The 24,828-nt window shown below is 42.1% G+C and overlaps 1 protein-coding gene across 1 annotated transcript in view; it reads right to left on the reverse strand.

The window, feature by feature from the left end:
• LOC109899535 (cadherin-18-like) overlaps window positions 1–24,828 on the reverse strand; it is a 358,080-nt gene that overhangs the window by 145,221 nt on the left and 188,031 nt on the right. The window contains exon 3 of the mRNA XM_020494858.2: window positions 11,882–12,449. Within this exon, the coding sequence (XP_020350447.1) occupies window positions 11,882–12,118 (237 nt within the window). The 5' untranslated portion in view covers window positions 12,119–12,449. The remainder of the gene's footprint in view (window positions 1–11,881; window positions 12,450–24,828) is intronic.

The following is a 24,828-nucleotide window of genomic DNA, read 5'->3' on the forward strand; positions in this document are numbered from 1 at the left end:
ATTTTCAGGACCCTGTCTTTCAAAGATAATTCAAAAAATCCATTTAACTTCACAGATCTTCAATATAAAAGGTTTACACAATGTTTCCCATGCTTGTTCAATGAACATACACAGTTAATGAACATGCACCTGTGGAATGGTCGTTAAGACACTAAAGACTTAGGACACAAGAGAGGCCATTCTACTGACTCTGAAAAGCACCAAAAGAAAGATGCCCAGGGTCCCTGCTCAGGGCAATAAATTGCAATGTCTGTACTGTGAGACACCTGGGACAGTGCTACAGGGAGACAGGACGGACAGCTGATCGTCCTTGCAGTGGCAGAACACGTGTAACAACACCTGCACAGGATCGGTACATCTGAACATTACACCTGCGGGACAGGTATAGGATTGCAACAGCAACTGCCCGATTTACACCAGGAATGCACAATCCCTCCATCAGTGCTCAGAGAGACTGAACTTAGGGCTTGGAGGCCTGTTGTAAGGCAGGTCCTCACCAGACATCACCGCCAACAACGTCGCCTATGGGCACAAACCCACCGTCGCTGGACCATACACCCCTGGTTTAGTCTCACCAGGGGTGATGGTCGGATTCAAGTTCATCGTCGAAGGAATGAGGGGTACACCGAGGCATGTACTCTGGAGCGGGATCTATTTGGAGGTGGAGGGTCTGTCATGTTCTGGGGCGGTGTGTCACAGCATCATCAGACTGAGCTTGTTGTCATTGCAGGCAATTTCAACGCTGTGCATTACAAGGAAGACATCCTCCTCCCTCATGTGGTACCCTTCCTGCAGGCTCATCCTGACATGACACTCTAGCATGACAATGCCACCAGCCATACTGCTCGTTCTGTGTCTTGATTTCCTGCAAGACAGGAATGTCAGTGTTCTGCCATGGCCAGCGAAGTGCCCGGATCTCAATCCCATTGAGCACGTCTGGGACCTGTTGGATCGGAGGGTAAGGGTGAGGGCCATTCCCCCCAGAAATGAAGGAACTTCCAGGTGCCTTGGTAGAAGAGTGGAGTAACATCTCACAGAAGAACTGGGAAATCTGGTGCAGTCCATGAGGAGGAGATGCACTGCAGTACGTAATGCAGTAGGTGGCTACACCAGATAATGACTGTTACTTTTGATATTTACCCCCCCCCCTTTGTTCAGGGACACATTATTTCATTTCTGTTAGTTAGTCACATGTCTGTGGAACATGTTCAGTTTATGTCTCAGTTGTTGAAACCTGTTATGTTCTTACAAATATTTACACATGTTAATTAAGTTTGTTGAAAATAAATGCAGTTGACAGTGAGAGGACATTTCTTTTTTTGCTGAGTTTATATATACAGTTGAAGCCGGAAGTTTACATACACTAAGGTTGGAGTCATTAAAACTCGTTTTTCAACCACTTGGTAACAAACTATAGTTTTGTCAAGTCGGTTAGGACATCTACTCTGTGCATGACACAAGTAATTTTTCCCAAAATTGTTTACACACATATTATTTCACTTATAATTCACTGTATCACAACTCCAGTGGGTCAGAGGTTTGAATACACTAAGTTGACTGTGCCTTTAAACAGCTTTGAAAATTATGTCATGGTTTATAAGCCTCTGATAGGCTAATTGTCATAATTTTAGTCATTTGGAGGTGTACCTGTGGATGTATTTCAAGGCCTACCTTCAAACTCAGTGCCTCTTTGCTTGACATCATGGGAAAATCAAAAAAATCAGCCAAGACCTCAGAACAAAAATTGTAGACCTCCACAAGTCTGGTTCAACCTTGGGAGCAATTTCCAAATGCCTGAAGGTACCACGTTCATCTGTACAAACAATAGTACGCAAGTATTAACACCATGGGACCACGGAGCCGTCATACCGCTCAGGAAGGAGACGCGTTCTGTCTCCTAGAGATGAACATACTTTGGTGTGCAAATCAATCCCAGAACAACAGCAAAGGACCTTGTGAAGATGCTGGAGGAAACAGGTACAAAAGTATCTATATCCACATTAAAACAAGTCCTATATCAATATGAACCTGAAAAGCCGCTCAGCAAGGAAGAAGCCACTGCTCCAAAAAAAAAAAAAGCCAGACTACAGTTTGCAACTGCACATGGGGACAAAGATCGTACTTTTTGGAGAAATGTCCTCTGGTCTGATGAAACAAAAATAGAACTGTTTGGCCATAATGGCCATTATTATGTTTGTAGGAAAAAGGGGGAGGCCTGCAAGCCGAAAAACACCATCCCAACCGTGAAGCACGGGAGTGGCAGCATCATGTTGTGAGGTTGCTTTGATGCAGGAGGGACTGGTGCACTTCACAAAGTAGACGGCATCATGAGGAAAGAAAATTATGTGGATATATTGAAGCAACATCTCAAGACATGAATCAGGAAGTTAAAGCCTGGTTGCAAATCGGTCTTCCAAATGGACAATGACCCCAAGCATACTTCCAAAGTTGTGGCAAAATGGCTTGAGGACAACAAAGTCAAGGTGTTGGAGTGGCCATAACAAAGCCCTGACCTTAATCCTATAGAACGTTTGTGGGCAGAAATAAAATAAATAAATTATTCTCTCTACTATTATTCTGACCTTTCACATTCTTAAAATAAAGTGGTGATCCTAACCGACCTAAAACAGAGCATTTTTACAAGGATTAAATGTCAAGAATTGTGAAAATATATACAGTTGAAGTCAGAAGTCTACATACACCATTTCACAATTCTTGACATTTAATCCTTGTAAAAATTCCCTGTTTTAGGTCGGTTAGGATCACCACTTCATTTTTCTTTGATCACGTTCCCAGTGGGTCAGAAGTTTACATATACTCAATTAGTATTTGGTAGTATTGCCTTTAAATTGTTTAACTTGGGTCAAACGTGTTGGATAGCCTTCAACAAACCAGCTTCAATTAAGGTGTGCATTGTTAAAAGTTAGTTTGTGGAATTTCTTTCCTTTTTAATGCATTTGAGCCTATCAGTTGTGTTGTGACAAAGTAGGGGGTTATACAGAAGATAGCCCAATTATGTAAAAGACCAAGTCCACATTATGGCAAGAACAGCTCAAATAAGCAAAGATAAACAACAGTCCATCATTACTTTCAGACCTGAAGGTCAGTCAATATGTCAAATTTTAAGAAATGTGAAAGTTTCTTTAAAAACCATCATGCGCTATGATGAAACTGGCTCTCATGAGGACCGCCACAGGAATGGAAGACCAAGAGTTACCTCTGCTGCAGAGCATAAGTACATTAGATTTACCATCCTCAGAAATTGCAGCCCAAATAAATGCTTCACAGAGTTCAAGTAACAGACACATCTCAACATCAACTGTTCAGAGGAGACTGTGAATCAGGCCTTCATGGTCGAATTGCTGCAAAGAAACCACTACTAAAGGAAACTAAGAAGAAGAATAGACTTGCTGTGCCCAAGAAACACAAGTAATGGACATTAGACCGGTGGAAATTTGTCCTTTGGCCTGGTGCCCAAATTTGAGATCTTTGGTTCCAACCGCCGCGTCTTTGTGAGATGCGGTGGGGGTGAACGGATGAACTACCAACCGGTTACTCATCCCTGCACCTTAGAGGCTGCTGCCCAATGTATATAGACATGGAACAGTGGTTAATTTAATCATGTTTATTTACGGTTTTACCCATTTCATGTGTATACACTGTATTCTAGTCAAGGTTGAAAGTCACTGAGGTCTACAGTAGGGGCCATTCTACTGTCAATGTTTGTCTATGGAGATTGCATGGCTTTGTGCTCGATTTTATACACCTGTCAGCAACGGGTGTGGCTGAAATAGCCGAATCCACTAATTTGAAGGTGTGTCCTAACTATTTTTATATACACTACCTTTCAAAAGTTTGGGGTCACTTAGAAATGTCCTTGTTTTGAAAGAAAAACATATTTTCTGTCCATTAAAATAACATCAAATTGATCAGAAATACAGTGTAGACATTGTTAATGTATTAAATGACTATTATAGCTGGAAACAACAGATTTATTATGGAATATCTACATAGGCGTACAGAGGCCCATTATCAGCAACCATCACTCCTGTGTTCAAATGGCACGTTGTGTTAGCTAATCCAAGGTTATAATTTTAAAAGGCTAATTGATCATTATAAAACCCTTTTGCAATTATGTTAGCACAGCTGAAACTGTTTTTCTGATAAAAGAAGCAATAAAACTGGCCTTCTTTAGACTAGTTGAGTATCTGGAGCATCAGCATTTGTGGGTTTGATTACAAGCTCAAAATGACTAGAAACAAATACCTTTTTTCTGAAACTCGTCTGTCTATTCTTGTCCTGAGAAATGAAGGCTATTCCATGCGAGAAATTGCCAAGAAACTGAAGATCTCCTACAATGCTGTGTACTACTCCCTTCAAAGAACAGCGCAAACTGGCTCTAAACAGAATAGAAAGAGGAGTGGGAGGCCCCGGTGCACAGCTGAGGACAAGTATGTTAGAGTGTCTAGTTTGAGAAACAGACGCCTCACAAGTCCTCGACTGGCAGCTTGTGACGGCTCTGAATTTGTCTGAACCGTCTCAGTGCTTCTCCTTCAGTTAGGGCGCTTTTCCTTTAATTCTCAATGAAAATGCCAGCATCAGCTGTGCAAAAGTAGGGTTGTGATGGAGACATGAGGATGTGTTCAACCCTTCCGAAGCATCTTTACTCCATTTGTTTTGTTGCATGTAAAAGTGTGCTTTGTAGCCTAGTCGCAAGTTTAACCAGGATCGGATCCACTCATTGCTTACTTTGGAATACACATCTCAGTTGTTCTCCTCTGGTTCTTCGTGGCCTGTGATCTGTTGGCGGATTGGATCATCTGACTGACTACAACTATTTTGCATATGGTATTTCATATGTTTTAGAGTGATGTATACCGTGATGATTTATGTGGTCAGTTTTAGTTGAAGACATATTGAGCTGTGATATTCTTTATGGTTGTGTGGTAAAAGAGTTGATATTTTGATTGTATGATTGAGATTGGGTTTACGCTACACTAAATGAATGGACTAAAAACATTGCGTGACTTAGGTCTCTGAGCTCATTTACCGGGCTGGACTCTTTTAGGCCTGAAGTACAGAACTTTTGTAGAGGAACCAGAGCTCATTATTTGTTGTTTATTATGTGTGTGATAATTTGTGTTCGTAATACAACCTGCAAAAGAATACAGTTGTTTTGAAGTTCTTTCCAATGTTTCAAGAGTTTATGAAAAGTGTATGTCCATCCGGACTTTTGTATTGGTGTAGACTTGACGGGTCAGACGGGACGCATTCCCTCCCAAACCAAAAGGAGAAATCAATGTGTTCTCTGGTAGGCAAAACCTATCTGGCACACCTACAAACAACAACCTCAAGTCAAAACTGTTACATAAAAAATGGCACCCCAGATGGGACCTCTCAACATTGAGAAATAACCAAAGCAAATCTTTTTCTCACCCCAAGAAAATGTGCTCATCCATATCATACCTGTCAATGGGAATACACATAGTCATTCTGACCATCGAGCTGACAAAACAAATCATAATGTGAATGAAGATAATGGAGTTGATTTGGGCCAGAGCCCTGTGAATCTGAATGCTCGTTCTTGACCACAGGCCACATGAGGTCTAACTAGTTACTCACTTATTGACATGGACCTGTGTGGAAGCACTGAGCTAGCCCTCCCTCTGACACCCAACCTTCCTCTGGTTGATCACCAGAGGTTATAGTCTTACAACTTCAAGGTGACATCCTTGATATTCAACGGACTCAAGAACATCTCCAAAACTCTAATCCACCATCAATTCAAATGTCTGAGGGAAGAGCAACAACAGAGTGCAATGGAATTCAGAGACTCAAGGAGCACTCTAACCCACACGCTGACAGAGCTCAGTGAGAGTGGAAGACGGGAAATTACTGGTACCATTGACAGGTAGTTTGACTACCAAAGAAACCAACTCACTGCCACTCTCCAGTGGCGCCTGCAACATCACCACACTGAGGTCCTTAAGGACGGTAATTCAGTTTTTTTCTCCCCTGGTTAACACTGTAGACCACTTGCAGTCCGAGCTCTCTAAATGTGGTAAAATGTTGGATGACGTGTCTGTTGACATGGCCTCCATTAGGCACAACTGCTTGCACATTGCTTCTCTGGTGTCCACTTCAGTTCAGACCATTGAGAGGCAAGCTGGCACCTCAGGAGAGACAAGGCCATACTGCAGCCACCCCTTGCAGGACGCAATCCACCTTGCATCCTGGTGTTCATTTTCATGGTCTGATAACTCCGTCACCCTCTACTTCCTCAACCCTTCCTAGCTCTCTTGTTCATGGTGATTTGAGTAGACGTCATGTGGGGGCGATGCCCATTAAATGGCAATTTCCCACCTTTCGGAAAAAGGGTGACAGTCTTGATCTTCTAATGTATCTGGAAAATGTTGTGACTTTCTTGCCCTCAATCCCCTGGCTGACGAAGAACTCCTTGCCACATTAAGGAATGTGTTGCATGGGATAGCTTGAGACTGGTGGGATGTGGCACATCTCACCACTACCTCCTGGACTGACTTTGAGGCCAAGTTTTCCTCTGCATTTCTCTCTGAGGACTACACCGATGAGTTGGCTGACAGAGTCAGGAATCGAGTGCAAAGAGAGAAAGAGAGTATCCGTGACTTTGCATACGGTCACCACTCCCCGTGCAGAATGTGGAAACCTAGCATTGAGGAGGAAGAGGTCATTAAGTTGATCTTGAAGAACATCAACCCAATAATAGCCAGTCAACTCCGAGAAAGAGTCACCACTGTCGGTGGACTAGTTCGACTGGGACAGCAGTTCGAGGAGGACAGAGAATGCCAACAGAAATATGAACAGAGAAAGAAACAGACACCCAAACAGTTACCCAAGCCAGACCATCAACAACAGCCAGAGTCTCCAGCCAAGAACCCTCCCGTTTTCTGTTGGAGATGTAGCAAAAAGGGACATTCTTCAGCCAGATGTCCAAGTCAGTATCAAGTAAACCCTTCCAGAAACCATATGTCACAACAGGCCAACAGACCTAACTCCCTTCGAAGGAACGACCATCCTACTGTGGGTGCTTTGACCAGAGTTGAAACCCCAAGAGTCACTGCTTATACCCTCCGTCGACATCCACTTCCTTTCATACCGCACCAACTGGTGTTACCCCTGTCCATAGGCCCATGGACAGGAAGAGCCATCCTGGACACTGGGTCATCCTAAACACTGCATAATGAGAAACTGCGGAAGGAGATTAAAGGTCCACAATGCAACTTGAAGCCGTGGACAGAAGTTCCACTATATCTGGCTGATGGTCAGGCTAAACGAACACTTGGATGGAGTGAGGTAGAGTTCCGCCTCTGTAACCGCTCCTATATGATTCCTTCAGTTATTCTACATACCAAGAACCTTGCTTTTCCTGTCATGTTGGGAACTGATTCATGTACTTCAGTGGTGTCCAGATTGATATCGCACACAATTGCTACTGGTTTCTACACAATAAGAGCGAGAAGCATTTCTTCCAATCAGAAGCTATGAATTTACATGGGGTTCAAATGTGTCAATCTTCTCTGCCATTGCTCCGGTACCACTAACCCTTGGTAATACTTCTGATGATCGCCTTTTACAGACTGTGAGAAGAGCACAGCTGGAACAGCCAGAGGAGTTAAGGCTATTGGAACAGCTGCAGAATAACTCTGATGTACGTACTTCAAAGCTGGGATGCACTGGCTCCTGAAAGCACAACATATTCCATACACAGGAAATGCCAATCAGAAAGAAAAATACATCTCTCAGACTTGGCCAATAAAAATAAAAGATTAAGCTGGGAAAAAGAACACAGACACTGAACAGAGGAACTCTGCCTAGAAGGCCAGCATCCCAGAGTCGCCAAAGAGTTCTATTTTGGTTCATCAGACCAGAGATCATTTCTCCAAAAAGTAAGATCTTTGTCCCCATGTACAGTTGCAAACCGTAGTCTGGTTATTTAATGGCGGTTTTGGAGCAGTGGCTTCTTCCTTGCTGAGGGCCTTTCAGATGATATCGATATAGGACTCGTTTTACTGTGGATATAGATACTTCTGTACCTGTTTCCTCCAGCATCTTCACAAGGTCCTTTGCTGTTGTACTGGGATTAATTTGCACTTTTCGCACAAAAGTACATTAATCTCTAGGAGACAGAACGCGTATCCTTCCTGAGCGGTATGACAGTTGCTTGGTCCCATGGTTTTTATACTTGTGTACTATTGTTTGTACAGATGAACGTGGTAGCTTCAGGCGTTTGGAAATTGTTCCCAAGGATGAACCAGGCTTGTTTTTTTCTGATGTCTTTTTTTTGTTTTCCCCATGATGTCAAGCAAAGAGGCACTGCGTTTGAAGGTAGTCCTTGAAATACATCCACAGGTACAAAGGCTAATTGACTCAAATGATGTCAGTTAGCCTATCAGAAGCTTCTAAATCCATGACATAATTTTCTGGAATTTCCTGTTTAAAAGCACCGTCAACTTAGTGTATGTAAACGTCTGACCCACTGGAGTCATGATACAGTGAATTATAAGTGAAATAATCTGTCTCTAAACAATTGTTGGAAAAATTACTTGTGTCACGCACAAAGTAGATGTCCTATCCGACTTGCCAAAACTATAGTTTTGAAATTTGTAGAATGGTTGAAACATTTGTTTTAATGACTGTAACCTAAGTGTATGTAAACTTCCGACTTCAACTGTATACTCCGAACTCTGACATTTCTCGTCATAATATTTATATATTTCTTAATTCCATTCTTTTGCTTTTAGATTTGTGTATATTGTTGGATATTACTACACTGTTGGAGCTTGGAACACTCACGACACCTGCAATAACATCTGCTAAACGTCTATGCAAGCAATACAATTTAATTGATGATTCCTTCATGTACTTCATCTGCTTTTTTAAGTTACATTAAAGCTTCGAAAGTCACAAAAAGGGACTTTAGCTGATGAAGATCTCAAAAGAACTTATTTTCAACGTTTATCCAAAAACCCTACAAAAACGTCACTCATTTCCACACAGGCTTTGTCCAGAGTTAGTGCCTGCAAAAAGACGCCATTTCTAATTTCTCTCTATTCCTACACAAGAAACCTCTCCTTCCACTCATCCTTTGCAGCTTGCTAGTGTCTGCATTTTTTTAACCAAGCGCAGTGATGAGAACAATATAGTGTTTGAATGTGACGAATTAATCCTCCTCTGTCTTGGCTTAATTAAGGGTCATTCTGTCTCCTAGCCAAATTAGGACATGGTACACCAATCCCACAACTACATAATTAAATGTTGGCAAGTTTCTCTCCTGCCGTCAAGAAACATAATCTCTCTCCATCCAAATGTAGCGTGTCAAATGAATGTCTAATAATTTGTATGTCTGTTTTTAACGGCCCTGTTATAATACAGAAATAATTAGCTGTTCATGTTTGTGTTGCTTTCCTCACCATGTTATCTGAGTCCAAAATGGCGCCATATTCTCTACTTAGAGCAGTACTTTTGACCAGTAGTGCACATTGAAGGGGATAAAGTGCCTTTTGGCACACAACCGTAACTCTCTCTCGCTCTAAGGTAGAGGGATGAAAAGAAGAGTACCCATTATCTATTAAGCATGATAGAGACTGCCAGCCAATCAGAGACATCAAAGGATGAGCAGTAGCTCTATGTAATGTTAATATAATCCACAGATGTAATTATTCTTTCATGCAATTAGTGACAAACTGAAAAACTGCAATTAAACAACAACGCAGTTTCAATCAGGATGTTCTATTCCCTAATACCCTTGTACTACTTCAGTTAGTCAGCTGCAATAATACAGACAGAACCATAGGAAATGCTGAGAGAATGTTTTGGTGGCACCTTGGGGATTTTTCGGTTCAGTCATGCATCTTATAACGTTAGCCATGCCATGTTTCATCACTAAATAACACCTATAAAGATATGTGTTTCCCTGGTCTAACACTACTACCCAGGCATCTGTGATATAGCCTTGCTTTCTGGTTGTCATCCCTGTGATCATAACAAACAACTTAGTGGTGATGCTGAGTAATCATATTTAGCGGATATTAGAGGGGTTAGGTTGTGTTTTTCTCACTCTCTTTCCACCTCTATCTGTTGTCTCTCTGGGCTGCTCTTGCTTTTATATATATATATTTGTATTTTTTCATTTCACATCATTTTCCCGTCTCTGTATTGAAATGCACACACATGTGCGTGCAGTCAGAGAGAGAGAGGAGTGATCCAACTCCCTCGTTCTCTTTCTCTCTGAGTGTGGTTGAAGGGATTAGCTTCTGCCCGAGTGCCTAGAATAATGATCACTGCAGCGGAGAAACACATTTCCACGTTTCAGGAGATAAGGGGGCCAGGCAATCTGTAAGCTGAGGACATACCAAATAAGCCATGGGAAACTGGTTAAGTAACAGAAAAGTCACCATAGCGAATGCAGACCAGACCTGCTGGGTTGCTCTTGCCCTCTGAGCACAAGGTTACGACTGCCAGTCATCTCTAGTGCCTGCCTCTCAGTCTTTGTGACATTCATAATGTCTGATGTGACAGTCTGAGCCCATGGCTGGTATGACATGTAGCTCAGATGTACTGTATAGGCCACTAATGGACCACAGTCTGTGGATATAAATAAGAGTTATGTGTTCTGTTATTTTTTATAATTGTTTTATGTTTATATTGGCAGTAGGCTATACGTTTTATATAAATTGACAAATACATTCAATTCCATTCACACTTTAACTATGTAACAAAGAGCCATCCATGGAGCCCCTGTGTAACATGACTCAATGTTATATTTTTGTAACTGAGAGATTGCTGTAAAAAGCTCTGTTCACAATTGAATCTTCCCTAAGAGACTAAGCATTGGAATTTGGCCTTACTGCTATTAGACCATGGAAACGTATCGAATAACACAAGTTCCATGTGTAACCTTGGTCCCAAAAAAGCCGATACATTTTGATTCCTTCTTTTACCGGTCTGTACCGGGTTAGCTTCAGACGAGTCCCGTGAATATAAAACAGAGAACAGGTTAATGTTCGTGAGAGTCTGAACTTTTGATGGTGGAGTCATATTAGTTTGTAGCTTAAACCGCTCAGACTTGACAGACCTTTTTGTGAGAAGACCTATTCGGAGTTGGGACGCCGGTGTCAGCAACTTGAGACAAGTAAATCCCGTGAAGCTTGTGAGTATCGTAGAGCAAAACGATAGACTTATTTGTGAGAATACTGATTTCGGGATATGACAAAAACTGCTGTAGCTCTGCCATGGCAGTCTCTAGCTTACCCCGACAAATTTTGATGGGTATTTTTTTTCATTATACTAATTAGATTTTCCCAAAGTGCTAGACAGACGGTGTAAGGGATCTTGTTGATTAATGCTGAATAAAACATGACACATACTCATGAGAAGAACTTGGACAGAGTAGACGTCTTATTGTCTTAACAAAATTAACGAGTGAGATTGAATCTGCAAACCCAATGCCACCCTATCCCATACATAGTGCACTATTTTTGACCCGAGCCCTACGGGCCTTGTTGAAATGTAGTGCACTACATAAGGAAAATGGTGCTATTTTGGATGCACATTTGGTTTCAACATAATTAGACAGAACAAAAGCATCCAGACTACCAACAAGGCAAATCCCCTTAAGAATAGAACCTGTAACTGCTGCAATGCATTTCCAATAGACAAAACTGCCGTGCAGAAAAACACACCACATTCGACCAGGGCCTCTAGAGCTCTGGTCAAAAGTAGTGCACCATGTTGGACATACAGTAGTGTGTAATTTGAGACACAGCCAGAGGCAAGTTTCCTTGGAATTAAATAAGCTGTTGTTTACAAACATACTGTGAAGTAGGGCAAAACAATACGATACCTTTCCCACGTATTGAGTGTCCGGTCCTATGTGTTCTTCTAAAACAAAGAATTGGTTCCAGATCCAGCCACGTTTAGGCCTGTGGTGCACTTCTGTCTCACCATTGGCCAGTTTGGTCTGGTTCTTGGCGATGGTCACTTTGTCTGCTGGGATATGATGGCTAGCGCCATAGCACCTCTGGATGAAGCAAAGGCAGACCAGTATGTGACAAAGACAGGAGGTGGTGGATTTCCTCATGGTGGTGCCTCAGTGTGTTTTTGGGAAAAATATCCCAGCGTGCTTTGCGCTATGTGTGAAGGTCCTCCCACCACCGCCACCACCACCGGCCACCGCTGCAGCCTCACGTGGCTGGCGGTTTCGATGGATAGATGAGGGTGGCGCTAAATCCAAACTGGGGAAGGCCTGGTCCGTGCAACGATAGAGTCTCTAAGGTTCATGGTCTAACTGTCAATTGAGGAGAATCAAGGCAAGCTTCACTTACATCATGGAACAGCCAGGGTCTAGAGTAGAAAAGTAGTAGTAGTTTTACCAGAAACTGGAGTTGATTATGGTGACCATTCTGTCTTTCCTGGAAGAGAGAGAGATATAGAGGGATTAATTACATTTCATGATTTTTAACTTCCTTAAATCCCCTCAAAATAAATTGGACCCGGCCATAAAAATACTTGACACACAGAGGGAAAGTATTTCAAATAGATGACTTTCAATGCAGAAAAGAGGCCTCCATCTCCTTACATTTTTGTTCTAAAAACAGATAATGTTGGATGTGGTGAGTCTTTATTTATTCATAAGTTGTCTGTGCCTGTGAGGTCAGAGAGATATATTGCACTATATTTCCTTAATAGTGTGTATGGAATAATAGGGTGTCATATGGGACTCATTATTGATATTTGCTGTATAAAAGTGCCCACTGAGATCTGATGATCCATGTACTGTATAAAGCCAGAATGGACCTATACTGCAGTGACTCACATAGGACATGAGTTTTGCCGCAGTCGGGGGAGTCAAGGAACCTACCAAGAGATGGCATCTAAGAGCTTTCAGCTGCTGGAGCCTACAGTATGTGAGTTATGAATCCTATATTACAAAGCGGGTCTTCCAACACCATTTTAAAAATTTCATTTTGACATCCAACACAACCACAAATCTATTATTTACCAAGTAATACACTAGAATGACATCTTGCTGTGGTATGTTGAGAGTACAAAAACTTTGATTTGATTTGAAGTGTCCATAGCTACAGTGGCTTGCGAAAGTATTCACCCCACTTAGCATTTTTCCTATTTTGTTACCTTAAAACAAGGAATTAAAATATATTTCTTGGGGGTTTGTATCATTTGATTTGCACTACATGCCTACCACTTTGAAGATGCAAAATATTTTTTATTGTGATACAAACAAGAAATAAGACAAAAAAAATGAAAACTTGAGCATGCATAACTATTCACCCCCCCCCCCCCCCCCACCCCAAAAGTCAAAACCTTGTAGAGACACCTTTTGCAGCAATTACAGCTGCAAGTCCCTTGGGGTAGGTCTGTATAATCTTGGCACATCTAGCCACTGGGATCTTTCCCCATTGTTCAAGGTAAAACTGCTCCAGCTCCTACAAGTTGGATGGGTTCCGCTGGTGTACAGCAATCTTTAAGACACAGATTTTCAATTGGATTGAGGTCTGGGCTTTGACTAGGCCATTCCAAGACATGTAAATGTTTCCCCTTAAACCACTCGTGTTGCTTTAGCAGTATGCTTAGGGATATTGTTCTGCTGGAAGGTGAACCTCTGTCCCAGTCTCAAATCTCTGGAAGACTGAAACAGGTTTCCCTCAAGAATTTCCCTGTATTTAGCTCCATCATTCCTTCTATTCTGACCAGTTTCTCAGTCCCTGCTGTTGAAAAACATCCCCATAGCATGATGCTGCCACCACCATGCTTCACTGTGGGGATGGTATTCTCGGGGTGATGAGAGGTGTTGGGTTTGCGCCAGACATAATGCTTTCATTGATGACCAAAAAGCTCAACTTTAGTATCATCTGACCAGAGTACCTTCTTCCATATGTTTGGGAGTCTCCCACATGCCTTATGGTGAACACCAAACATGTTTGCTTATTTTGTTCTTTAAGCAATGGCTTTTTTTCTGGCCACTCTTCGGTAAAGGCCAGCTATGTGGAGTCCACAATTTAAATTGGTCCTATGGACAGATACTCCAATCTCCGCTGTGGAGCATTCAGGGTTATCTTTGGTCTCTTTGTTGCCTCTGATTAATGCCCTCCTTGCCTGGTCTGAGAGTTTTGGTGGGCGGCCCTCTCTTGGCAGGTTTGTTGTGGTGCTATATTATTTCCATTTGTTAGTAATGGATTTAATGGTGGTCTGTGGGATGTTCAAAGTTTCTGATATTTTATTATAACCCAACCCTGATCTCCACAACTTTGTCCCTGACCTGTTCAGAGAGCTCCTTGGCCTTCATGGTTCCGCTTGCTTAGTGGTGCCCCTTGCTTAGTGGTGTTGCAGACTCTGGGGCCTTTCAGAACAGCTATATATATATATATATATATATATATATATATATATATATATATATATATATATATATATATATATATATATATATATATACACTGAGATCAAGTGACAGATCATATGACACTTAGATTGCACACAGGTGGACTTTATTTAACTAATTATATGCCTTCTGAAGGTAGTTGGTTGCACCCGATCTGATTTAAGGCCTTCATAGCAAAGGGGGTGAATACATACGCACCACTTTTCATTTTTTATTTTGTATAATTTTTTTGAAACATGCTATTTTTCTCATTTCACTTCACCAATTTGGACTATTTTGTGTATGTCCATTACATGAAATAAAAATAAAAATCAATTTAAATTACAGGTTGTAATGCAACAAAGTAGGAAAAACACCAAGGGGAATGAATACTTTCCCAAGGCACTGTATAAGATCTGACAAGCATCAAAGGCAAACTAGCTCTCTTTAACCTTACCATCCGTTGCCATGACATAAACAAATTCAGAATTAGGAATTAATACAGTCATAGATGTCACACTTTGGGGGATAATTGTCATGCTTCTCGTTGGTGGAAGGAGAGGAGGACCAAAATGCAGCGTGGTAAGTGTTCGTCAAGTTTTAATTGAACAAACTGAACACTACACAAAATAATAACGAAGAGAAAACAAAACAGTTCTGCCAGGTGAACAGACACTAAACAGAAATTAATCACCCACAACCCACAACAAATGTGGAAAACAGGCTACCTAAGTATGATTCTCAAACAGAGACAACGATCGACAGCTGCCTCTGATTGAGAACCATACCAGGCCAAACACAGAAATACATCATAGAAAAAAGGACATAGACTACCCACCCCAACTCACGCCCTGACCAAACTAACACAAAGACATAAAAAAGGAAGGTCAGAACGTGACAATAATCAGCAAAATTCCTTTAAAACATTAAATATATGGATTTAAAATACACTTAGAAGAATCCTTTACTAATCCGCTTATTTCGAAACTCTCAACACATGTAAATGATGCAGCTTTTAGAAATGCTTGCAAATGTATTAACAATAAAAAACAGAAACACCTTATTTACATAAGTATTCAGACCCTTTGATATGAGGCACAAAATTGAGCTCAGGTTGAGATGTTTCCACATGTGGTAAATTGAATGGACATGATTTGGAAAAGGTACACACCTGTGTATATATAAGGTCCCACAGATGACAGTTCATGTCAGAGCAAAAACCAAGCAATGAGGTTGAAGGAATTGTCCGTAGAGCTCAGAGACAGGATTGTGTTGAGGAACAGATCTGACGAAGGGTTCCAAAAACATTTCTGTAGAACTGAAGGTCCCCAAGAACACAGTGGCCTTCATCGTTCTTACATGGAAGAAGTTTGGAACTACCAAGACTCTTTATAGAGCTGGATGTCCGGCCAAACTGAGAAAACGGGGGAGAAGGGCCTTGGCTAGGGAGGTGAGTACCCGATGGACAACCATCTCTGCAGCACTCCACAAATCAGGCCTTTATTGTAGAGTGGTCAGAAGGAAGCCACTCCTTGGTAAAAGGCACATGACTGCCCACTTGGAGTTTGCCAAAGGCACCTAAAGAACTCTCTGACCATAATAAACAAGATTCTCTGGTCTGATGAAACCAAGATTGAACTCTTCAGCCTGAATGCCAAGAGTCACGTCGGGAGGAAACCTGGCACCATCCCTACGGTTATGCATGCTGGTGACAGCATCAGCTTTGGTGATGTTTTTCAGCGGCAGGGACTGGGAGACTAGTCAGGATCGAGGAAAAGATGAATGGAGCAAAGTACAGACAGAACCTTGATGAAACCTGCTCCAGAGCACTCAAGACCTCAGACTGGGGGGCGAAGGTTCACCACCGAACAGAACAACGAACCTAAGCACACAGCCAAGACAATGCGGGAGTGGCTTCGGGACAAGTCTCTAAATGTCCTTGAGTGACCCAGCCAGAGCTCAGACTTGAATCCGATCTAACAGCCGATCGAACATTTTCAGAAACCTGAAAATAGCTGTGCAGTGACACTCCCCACTCAACCTGACAGAGCTTGAGAGGATCTACAGAGAAGAATGGGAGAAACTCCCCGAATACAGGTATGCCAAGCTTGAAGCGTCATACCCAAGAAGACTCAAGGATGCAAACGCTGCCAAAGGTGCTTCTACAAAGAAGGGGTAAGGGGTAAGGGGTCTGAATTCTTATGTAAACGTATTATTTAATTTTTTGTTAATACATTTGCGGAAATTTTTAAACCTGTTTTTGCTTTGTCATTATGAGTTATTGTGTGTAGATTGATGAGGGAAGAAACCAATTTAATACATTTTAGAATATGGCTGTAATGTAACAAAATGTGGTATGTCAAGGGGTCTGAATACTTTCAGAACACACTGTACATTCTACATGTTTGGCACACGTCAACAACTCAGTTAATGTCATAAGACATCACCATACTTTAAAAAAAACAAATCTCAATTCATGTTGACAGGAGGAAAGATAGTTTGATGGTCACATTTGGTGACTTTACAAAGGGCCTAAATCCATCTCTAACACATATATAGACTAATGATCACGACGGATGAGTTTTTGCAATGATATATAAAAAATACAAGCTTCAGGTTCAAATGCCTATGTTGAGTGGTTCAACCATAATATACAGTCCAACTGCTGTAGCAAACTATCTCCAACTACCCTATGTTAGACTTGTGTGAGCATGTGTAGGCCTATTCCATTGTCAATGGTTTTAGGCTGGCACCCTCCTGTATTGCTCTTCAATCAAAGTGCTATTTGTGTGGTAATCACGCTGATTGTCTGAAATCTCAGTTTTACCTCCAGTCATTAAACCAGCAGCAGCTGGATTGTCTTTGGGTACTTTTAGAATATGATTGTTTTGAATAGTCGTATTAATATAGTAGTTTGTTTAAAACATGCCTTCGCACCCGGTGAAACGGCACCATATTCTTCTATCCAGATGAACACAAATATGATTGAAGGAAATGCTTACTCGCAGATGTTTCTCCTTGAAATGTGGTAAATGACGAGGTGAATGGTTAAATACAACTGAACGAGGGAGTAAGGGAGAGATCGAGATAATGGGGGGGGGGAGAAAGAGTACGAGAAAGAAGGAATAGAGAAGAAAAGGGAGAATGAGACAGATCGAGAAAGAGAGTGCGAGGGAGAGACGGAGCCTTGCCTTGAGAGCACTTGCACTGCATTCGTTTCAAAGCACCTTGTGCTGATGTCAAACTTCAGATAGCGGAGGAGTGGGCAGGTCAAACACGTAACACTGTACGTCATCTGTCCCGGCTGGACACAGGGCAAGGCAGAGAGGATGGAAACAAAAATAATAGAAAAGTCTCTTAACTTTACACCTCCCATTGATAGACAAAATTTTGTTGTAAGGTCTGTTCTCACATAGCCAAAATTACGTATTTTTTGCACAACCATTGGCAGAAGGAAAGCAGAGATGAGAGACGAGAGTGGAATGCAAAACAGGAAAAAATAAGAACTTGAGAGACAATGTAATGCTGTTTAGAAATTATATATGTACCAAATGAGCTTAATGTTAATTGGAAAACGTGTTTTTCAATTTGTTTTCAAACACATCTGCATTTGTATGCATCATAATATGGTGTTAAGGGTTTAAATTATTATTTTATATCAGGAGAGAGGACCAGACTTAAACTCAACACTTAACTACTGTAGTTGCCTTCCTAGCAACTCAACAAGGATCAGTTGCTACATGATTCCATATGTGTTATTTCATAGTTTCGATGTCTTCACTATTATTCTACAATGTAGAATTTTTTTTTTTAAATAAAGAAAAACCCTGGAATGAGTAGGTGTGTCCAAACATAAAGGTAGAGACAATAAGAAGACACAGTGGCAGAATAAATTTAACCACACCTTTGTTTTTGTCACAAAACCATATAGCAACCTCTGTCCAGTGAAGTGCACAAAGCATATTGCATACAGCATGGTAGTGCAAGTTCACTTTTTCAACATTTTCAGAACACAAATTCCAAAAAGCTTTGGGACACTAAAGTCCATGGAGAGTAAGAGCACCCAACTGCCCACTGCACTGAGGCTAGGAAACACTGTCACCACCGATAAATCCACGATAATCGAGAATTACAATAAGCATTTTTCTACCGCTGTCCTTGCTTTCCACCTGGCTACCCCTATCCCGGCCAACAGCTCTGAACCCCCCGCAGCAACTTGTCCAAGCCCCCCTCCCGCTTCTCCTTCACCCAAATCCAGATAGCTGATGTTCTGAAAGAGCTGCAAAATCTGGACCCCGACAAATCAGCTGGGCTAGACAATCTCTAAAATTATCTGCCGAAATTGTTGCAACACCTAATACTTGCCTGTTTAACCTCTCTTTTGTATCGTCTGAGATCCCTAAAGATTAGAAAGCTGCCACAGTCATCCCTCTCTTCAAAGGGGGAGACACTCTAGACCCAAACTGTTATAGACCTATATCCATCCTGCCATACCTTTCTAAAGTCTTCGAAAGCCAAGTTAATAAACAGATCACCGACCATTTTGAAGCCCACCGTACCTTCTCCGCTATGCAATCCGGTTTCCGAGCTGGTCATGGGTACCACAGGGTTCAATTCTCGGGCCGACTCTTTTCTCTCTATATATCAATGATGTCGCTCTTGCTACTGGTGATTCTCTGATCCACCTCTACACAGACAACACCATTCTGTTTACTTCTGGCCCTTCTTATGACACTGTGTTAATTAACAAACCTCCAGACGAGCTTCAATGCCATACAATACTCCTTCCGTGGCCTCCAACTGGTCTTAAATGCTAGTAAAACTAAATGCATGCTTTTAAACAAATCTCTCCCAGCACCCTCCCGCCCGTCCGACAAGCATAACTAATCAGGACGGTTCTGACTTAGAATATGTGGACATCTACAAATACCTAGGTGTTTGGTTAGTCTGTGAACTCTCCTTCCAGACTCACATTAAGCATCTATTAAGCATCTCCAATCCAAAACTAAACCTAGAATTGGCTTCCTATTTCGCAACAAAGCCTCCTTAACACATGCTGCTAAACATATCCTCGTAAAACTGACTATCCTTCCGATCCTTGACTTCGGCGATGTAATTTACAAAATAGCCTCCAACACTCTACTCAGCAAATTGGATGTACTGTAGTCTATCACAGTGACATCCGTTTTGTCACCAAAGCCCTATATACTACCCACCACTACGACCTGTATGCTCTCGTTGTCTGGCCCTCGCTTCATACTCGTCGCCAAACTCACTGGCTCCAGGTCATCTATAAGTCTTTGCTAGGTAATGCTCCGCCTTATCTCAGCTCGCTGGTCACCATAGCAACACCCACCCCATAGCATGCGCTCCAGCAGGTATATTACACTGGTCATCCCCAAAGCCAACTCCTTCTTTGGCCGCATTTCCTTACAGTTCTCTGATGCCAATAACTGGAATGATTTTTTTTTAATCACTGGAGATGGAGACCTATATTTCCCTCCCTAACTTTAAGCATCAGCTGTCTGAGCAGCTTACCGATCACTGCACCTGCACACAGCCCATCTGTAAATATCCCACCTAACTACCTCATTCCCCAAATTGTGATTTATTTTTGCTCTTTTTGCACCCCAGTATTTCTACTTGCACATCATCATCTGCACATCTATCACTCCAGTGTTAATGCTAAATTGTAATTATTTCGCCACTATGGCCTATTTATTGCCTTACCTCCCTAAATATTACATTTGAAGACATTGTATATAGATTTTTGTATTGTGTTTTTTTCTACTGTGTTATTGACTATACGTTTGTTTTTCTCATGTGTAAATCTGTGTTGTTGTTTTTGTCGCACTGCTTTGCTTAATCTTGGCCAGGTCGCAGTTGTAAATGAGAACTTATTCTCTACTGGCCTACCTGGTTAAATAAAGGTTTAAAAAAATCAACTATTGATTTAGAAACACAGACAATTACCGCAGGACCTGCGTCCACTATTACAACATCATCAAATCATCTCTGCTTAGTCTAATACAGTGACATCTAAATGATAACAAAAACTATTTAGTCGAATCAACGTAAGCTAAATATGATGTGACTGTCCATGGTTCTGATTTCTGTGTGTGCACATTCATGCAAGTAGAAAAACCTGTTGACTCACCCTACTTGAAGAGAAACGGCAATGCTATCATCTATTTCATGTTGACGAAACAGTGTATCACTCTGTCATACAGTACACACTTTTATTTTTTGTTGTCCTAGGCTACCTATCAAAAATGTTTGCTTGCTAACCTAACTTCCATTCATGGGCAACTTTAACACTAGCCTTCTACATCTAGCTACTGAATTTTCATCCTCTCAGGCCAGGGGCACAACAATGTATGAATGAATGGTTGGATCAGAATTGCCAATATAATAATTGGCCAGTACAGAGAATTAAGTAAAACCACAAGTCCAAATGCCTATCTCCATCCATGGCTAATTTAGGAAAGGGCCAATATTAGCTAGTTAGCTAGCCACGAGAGGACAACAACACAACGATATTCAACAATTCAAGTTTTTCTGTCAATGATGTATGCTCTCAATGGGATTTGAAAGCTGGCTTCTGTTGACACTTTTGTTTGGTGTGCCAGGACCTTTCACAGTTGAGCTCGTTCAGTTTAGCTCAACGCTGATTGGCAATTCATTGTTTTGTCAAGAAAGGCCAGATGCTGGCTGGCTTCCCTTGCTTATGGGTGGCAACATTGTAATACTTGTTTGGACCAAGCGGCATCATATAGATGGCCTACACGTAAAGAGACTGATCGGCGCTGTTTCACTTGCTAAGATGCTTTCCGCCTCTTGTAAATTTAAGAAAAATGATGAAGCTCAGAGTGACGAAAGATCAATTACAGTATGTTCTGTATTTACATTTTTTGAATTGGTCATTTTTTGGGGGGAGCCTGGCTTACCGGCCACTGCATTGCGCATGTTGATCTTAGGCTTGTGTTTCTTATGCTTACGTTGCTTCCAGAGACTGTTTGGATAATGGTAGTGAGTTGCAACCTAGGATAGACAATATTTACACTCTACTTGCTTCAGCACCATTGTTGCTCCTAGGCAGCTCTAGCAGGACAGAATTTTGACAATCCTATGGAGGTGCCATGTTGAAAGTCACTGAGCTCTTCAGTAAGGCCATTCTACTGCCAATGTTTGTCTACGGAGATTGCATGCCTGTGTGCTCGATTTTATACACTTGTCAGCAACGGGTGTGGCTGAAATAGCAGAATCCACGAATTTGAAGGGGTGTCCAAATATAGAGCACCTGCTTTCACAACATTTCCTCTCTGCCAAGCTGGCCAGCTCCAAGTTGAGGATATGCTTCACCTCAGGGCATCAGTGGTCCTTTCCCAGCGAGCTCTCCCGAGTGCATTTTTCCCCGACTATCCATGGCTTCGCTGAATGCACCACATTCAAGCTGCATGCCCGCTCCTCAGTGGACCCATGGGGCCCATGCCACCAACCATCTCATCCGAGTCCCAGCAATTCATTTTTACATAGTTCCTGTTCCATATCATATGTCTGCCAACTCCGTAGACCTTTTAATATTAGATGTGCTGGCATTCTCACCACATAGCCGCAAGCTACATTTTGCCGTTTAAAACATCTGTTGTAAGCCTTTTCCCTATAATTCTTTTTTAATTTCCACATTTTATTAAGCCATCATAAATTTTTTGTCCAGGGTCACGTTTACCATAGTCCATGTGATGGCAGGCCATAATTTCAACCATATTTTGGCCACATACAGTCATCCTGCAGACTGGCTATATCCTTTATATATGTAATCTTCATGTCATTGCATGGCGTCCGTATCTCTCTTTCGTTATTTTGTTCTCTTCTTCATGCCCCTTTTCTTTTATTAATCTACTTCACCCTCTCTCCGGTCGGTTGACTACGGCTGCACCCCCCCCCCCCCCCGGAGGGACCACCTCCTCCAATGTTTCCTACTGCATGATGACACTACTCACCCAATCACCACCCCTGCTGCCTCTATTGCCACATTCGGTTCACCACTACCATCTCAGCGTCCAAGCCTCAGCTCAGGCCTCTTGCTACTACTTTTCTCTCCAGCCACACTGAACCCATGACCGCTACTGTGTTTTCTCTACATTCACAGCCTCTAGCAGCTCTCCCCCTCTCAGATCCCGCTGGCACTGTGTCCACCACACCCATGGTGACACACCGTCCCTCTCCACCAGTGATGATCTCCATATATGTTTGGTCCCACTAGGAGTTGGATGATTACCACTCTATTGTATCACCGCCTGGTGTGGCAACTGCACCGCCCTCAACCGTAAGGCTCTCCAGAGGGTAGTGAGGTCTGCACAACGCATCACCGGGGGCAAACTACCTGCCCTCCAGGACACCTACACCACCCGATGCTACAGGAAGGCCATAAAGATCATCAAGGACATCAACCACCCGAGCCACTGCCTGTTCACCCCGCTGTCATCCAGAAGGTGAGGTCAGTACAGGTGCATCAAAGCTGGGACCGAGAGACTGAAAAACAGCTTCTATCTCAAGGCCATCAGACTGTTAAACAGCCACCACTAACATTGAGTGGCTACTGCCAACACACTGTCAATGACACTGACTCTACTCCAGCCACTTTAATAATGGGAATTGATGGGAAATGATGTAAATATATCACTAGCCACTTTAAACAATGCTACCTTATATAATGTTACTTACCCTACATTATTCATCTCATATGCATACGTAGATACTGTACTCTATATCATCGACTGCATCCTTATGTAATACATGTATCACTAGCCACTTTAACTATGCCACTTGGTTTACATACTCATCTCATATGTATATACTGTACTCGATATCATCTACTGTATCTTGCCTATGCTGCTCTGTACCATCACTCATTCAGATATCCTTATGTACATATTCTTTATCCCCTTACACTGTGTATAAGACAGTAGTTTTTTGGAATTGTTAGTTAGATTACTTGTTCGTTATTATTGCATTGTCGGAACTAGAAGCACAAGCATTTCGCTACACTCGCATTAACATCTGCTAACCATGTGTATGTGACAAATAAAATTTGATTTGATTTGATTGTTATTGATCTGGCTGTTTTGGTGGCGCAACAATCTACTTATATCATTGCCTGTTTTCAGCCGTCACTGCCTCAGGTTTCTGCAGTGGAATGTCAGCATGTACTGGGGTGCTCTCGACAGCTCTACTGTCGCCTCTTCACCCGCAGGGTGTTCATCGACCTCTGCGGTTGTCCATCCCACCCTGTCTGTATCCTGTCTGCCACACTCTCATACAACCCTAGATGAATGCATTAGCATTGTCCTCTCTTTCATGTTATGCTACCTGCATGCTGAGCACAAGCGGAACATGGCAAACCTCTGTTGAACATTTTTGCTGGCAACTAATGACAAGATACTGGAATTCATCAATGCTCTGGTTCTTTCATCAGTGCTGCGGGCTAGCTCTGAGCTATGGTCCACCCAATTCTGCATCCGCGCTGCTACTGATTCTTAATCAGTCCTGGCTTCACCCTCAAGATCATTGGCTCATGATCTTCTGCTGCTACAAAGTTACATGTTTGATTCTGAGATTTTGGAGCCTACATGAGATCCTGCAGTATTGCAATATAATAATGATTATCAGCCCCGAGGTCCAGTAGCTATGTTGCATAGGTAAAATATTGTCATAAAGTATAATGAGAGCGAAGCCACCCGGGGGTGCAGCTATGTTGCAGGTGGTTGGCTAGGTTCATGACAGGCTGGTTCATGCTATACTGAACAAAAATATAAACACAACATGCAACAATTTCAAGATTGCTGCATGTTCATAAGCGCCACTTCTGGATGAGCATTTTCTTGTTTGCTTATTGCCTTATACAGCTCGTTGAGTGCGGTCTTCGTGCCAGCATCGGTTTGTGGTGGTATATAGACGGCTTTGAATAATATAAATTTATATGGAAATCATATATGGAAATCAGTCAATTGAAAAAAATCATTACTCCCTAATCTTTGGATTTCACATGACTGGGCAAGGGCGCAGACAAGGGTGGTCCTGGGAGGGTATAGGCCCACCCACTGTGGAGCCAGGCCCAGCCTATCAGAATTAGTTTTTCCCAATAAAAGAGCTTTATTACAGTTTCATCAGCTATCCGGGTGGCTGGTCTCAGACGAACCCACAGATGAAGAAGCCAGATGTGGAGGTCCTGGGCTGGCGTGGTTAAACGTGATCTGTGGTTGTGAGGCCGGTTGGACGTACTGCCAAATTCTCTGAAATGACGCCGGACTTGATTTATGGTAGAGAGATGAACATTCAATTATCTGGCAACAGCTCTGTTGGACATTCCTGCAGTCAGTATTCCAACTGCATGCTCCCTCAAAACC

The sequence above is a fragment of the Oncorhynchus kisutch genome, linkage group LG11 (assembly GCF_002021735.2).
Source record: "Oncorhynchus kisutch isolate 150728-3 linkage group LG11, Okis_V2, whole genome shotgun sequence".
Classification (NCBI taxonomy): Eukaryota; Metazoa; Chordata; class Actinopteri; order Salmoniformes; family Salmonidae; genus Oncorhynchus; species Oncorhynchus kisutch.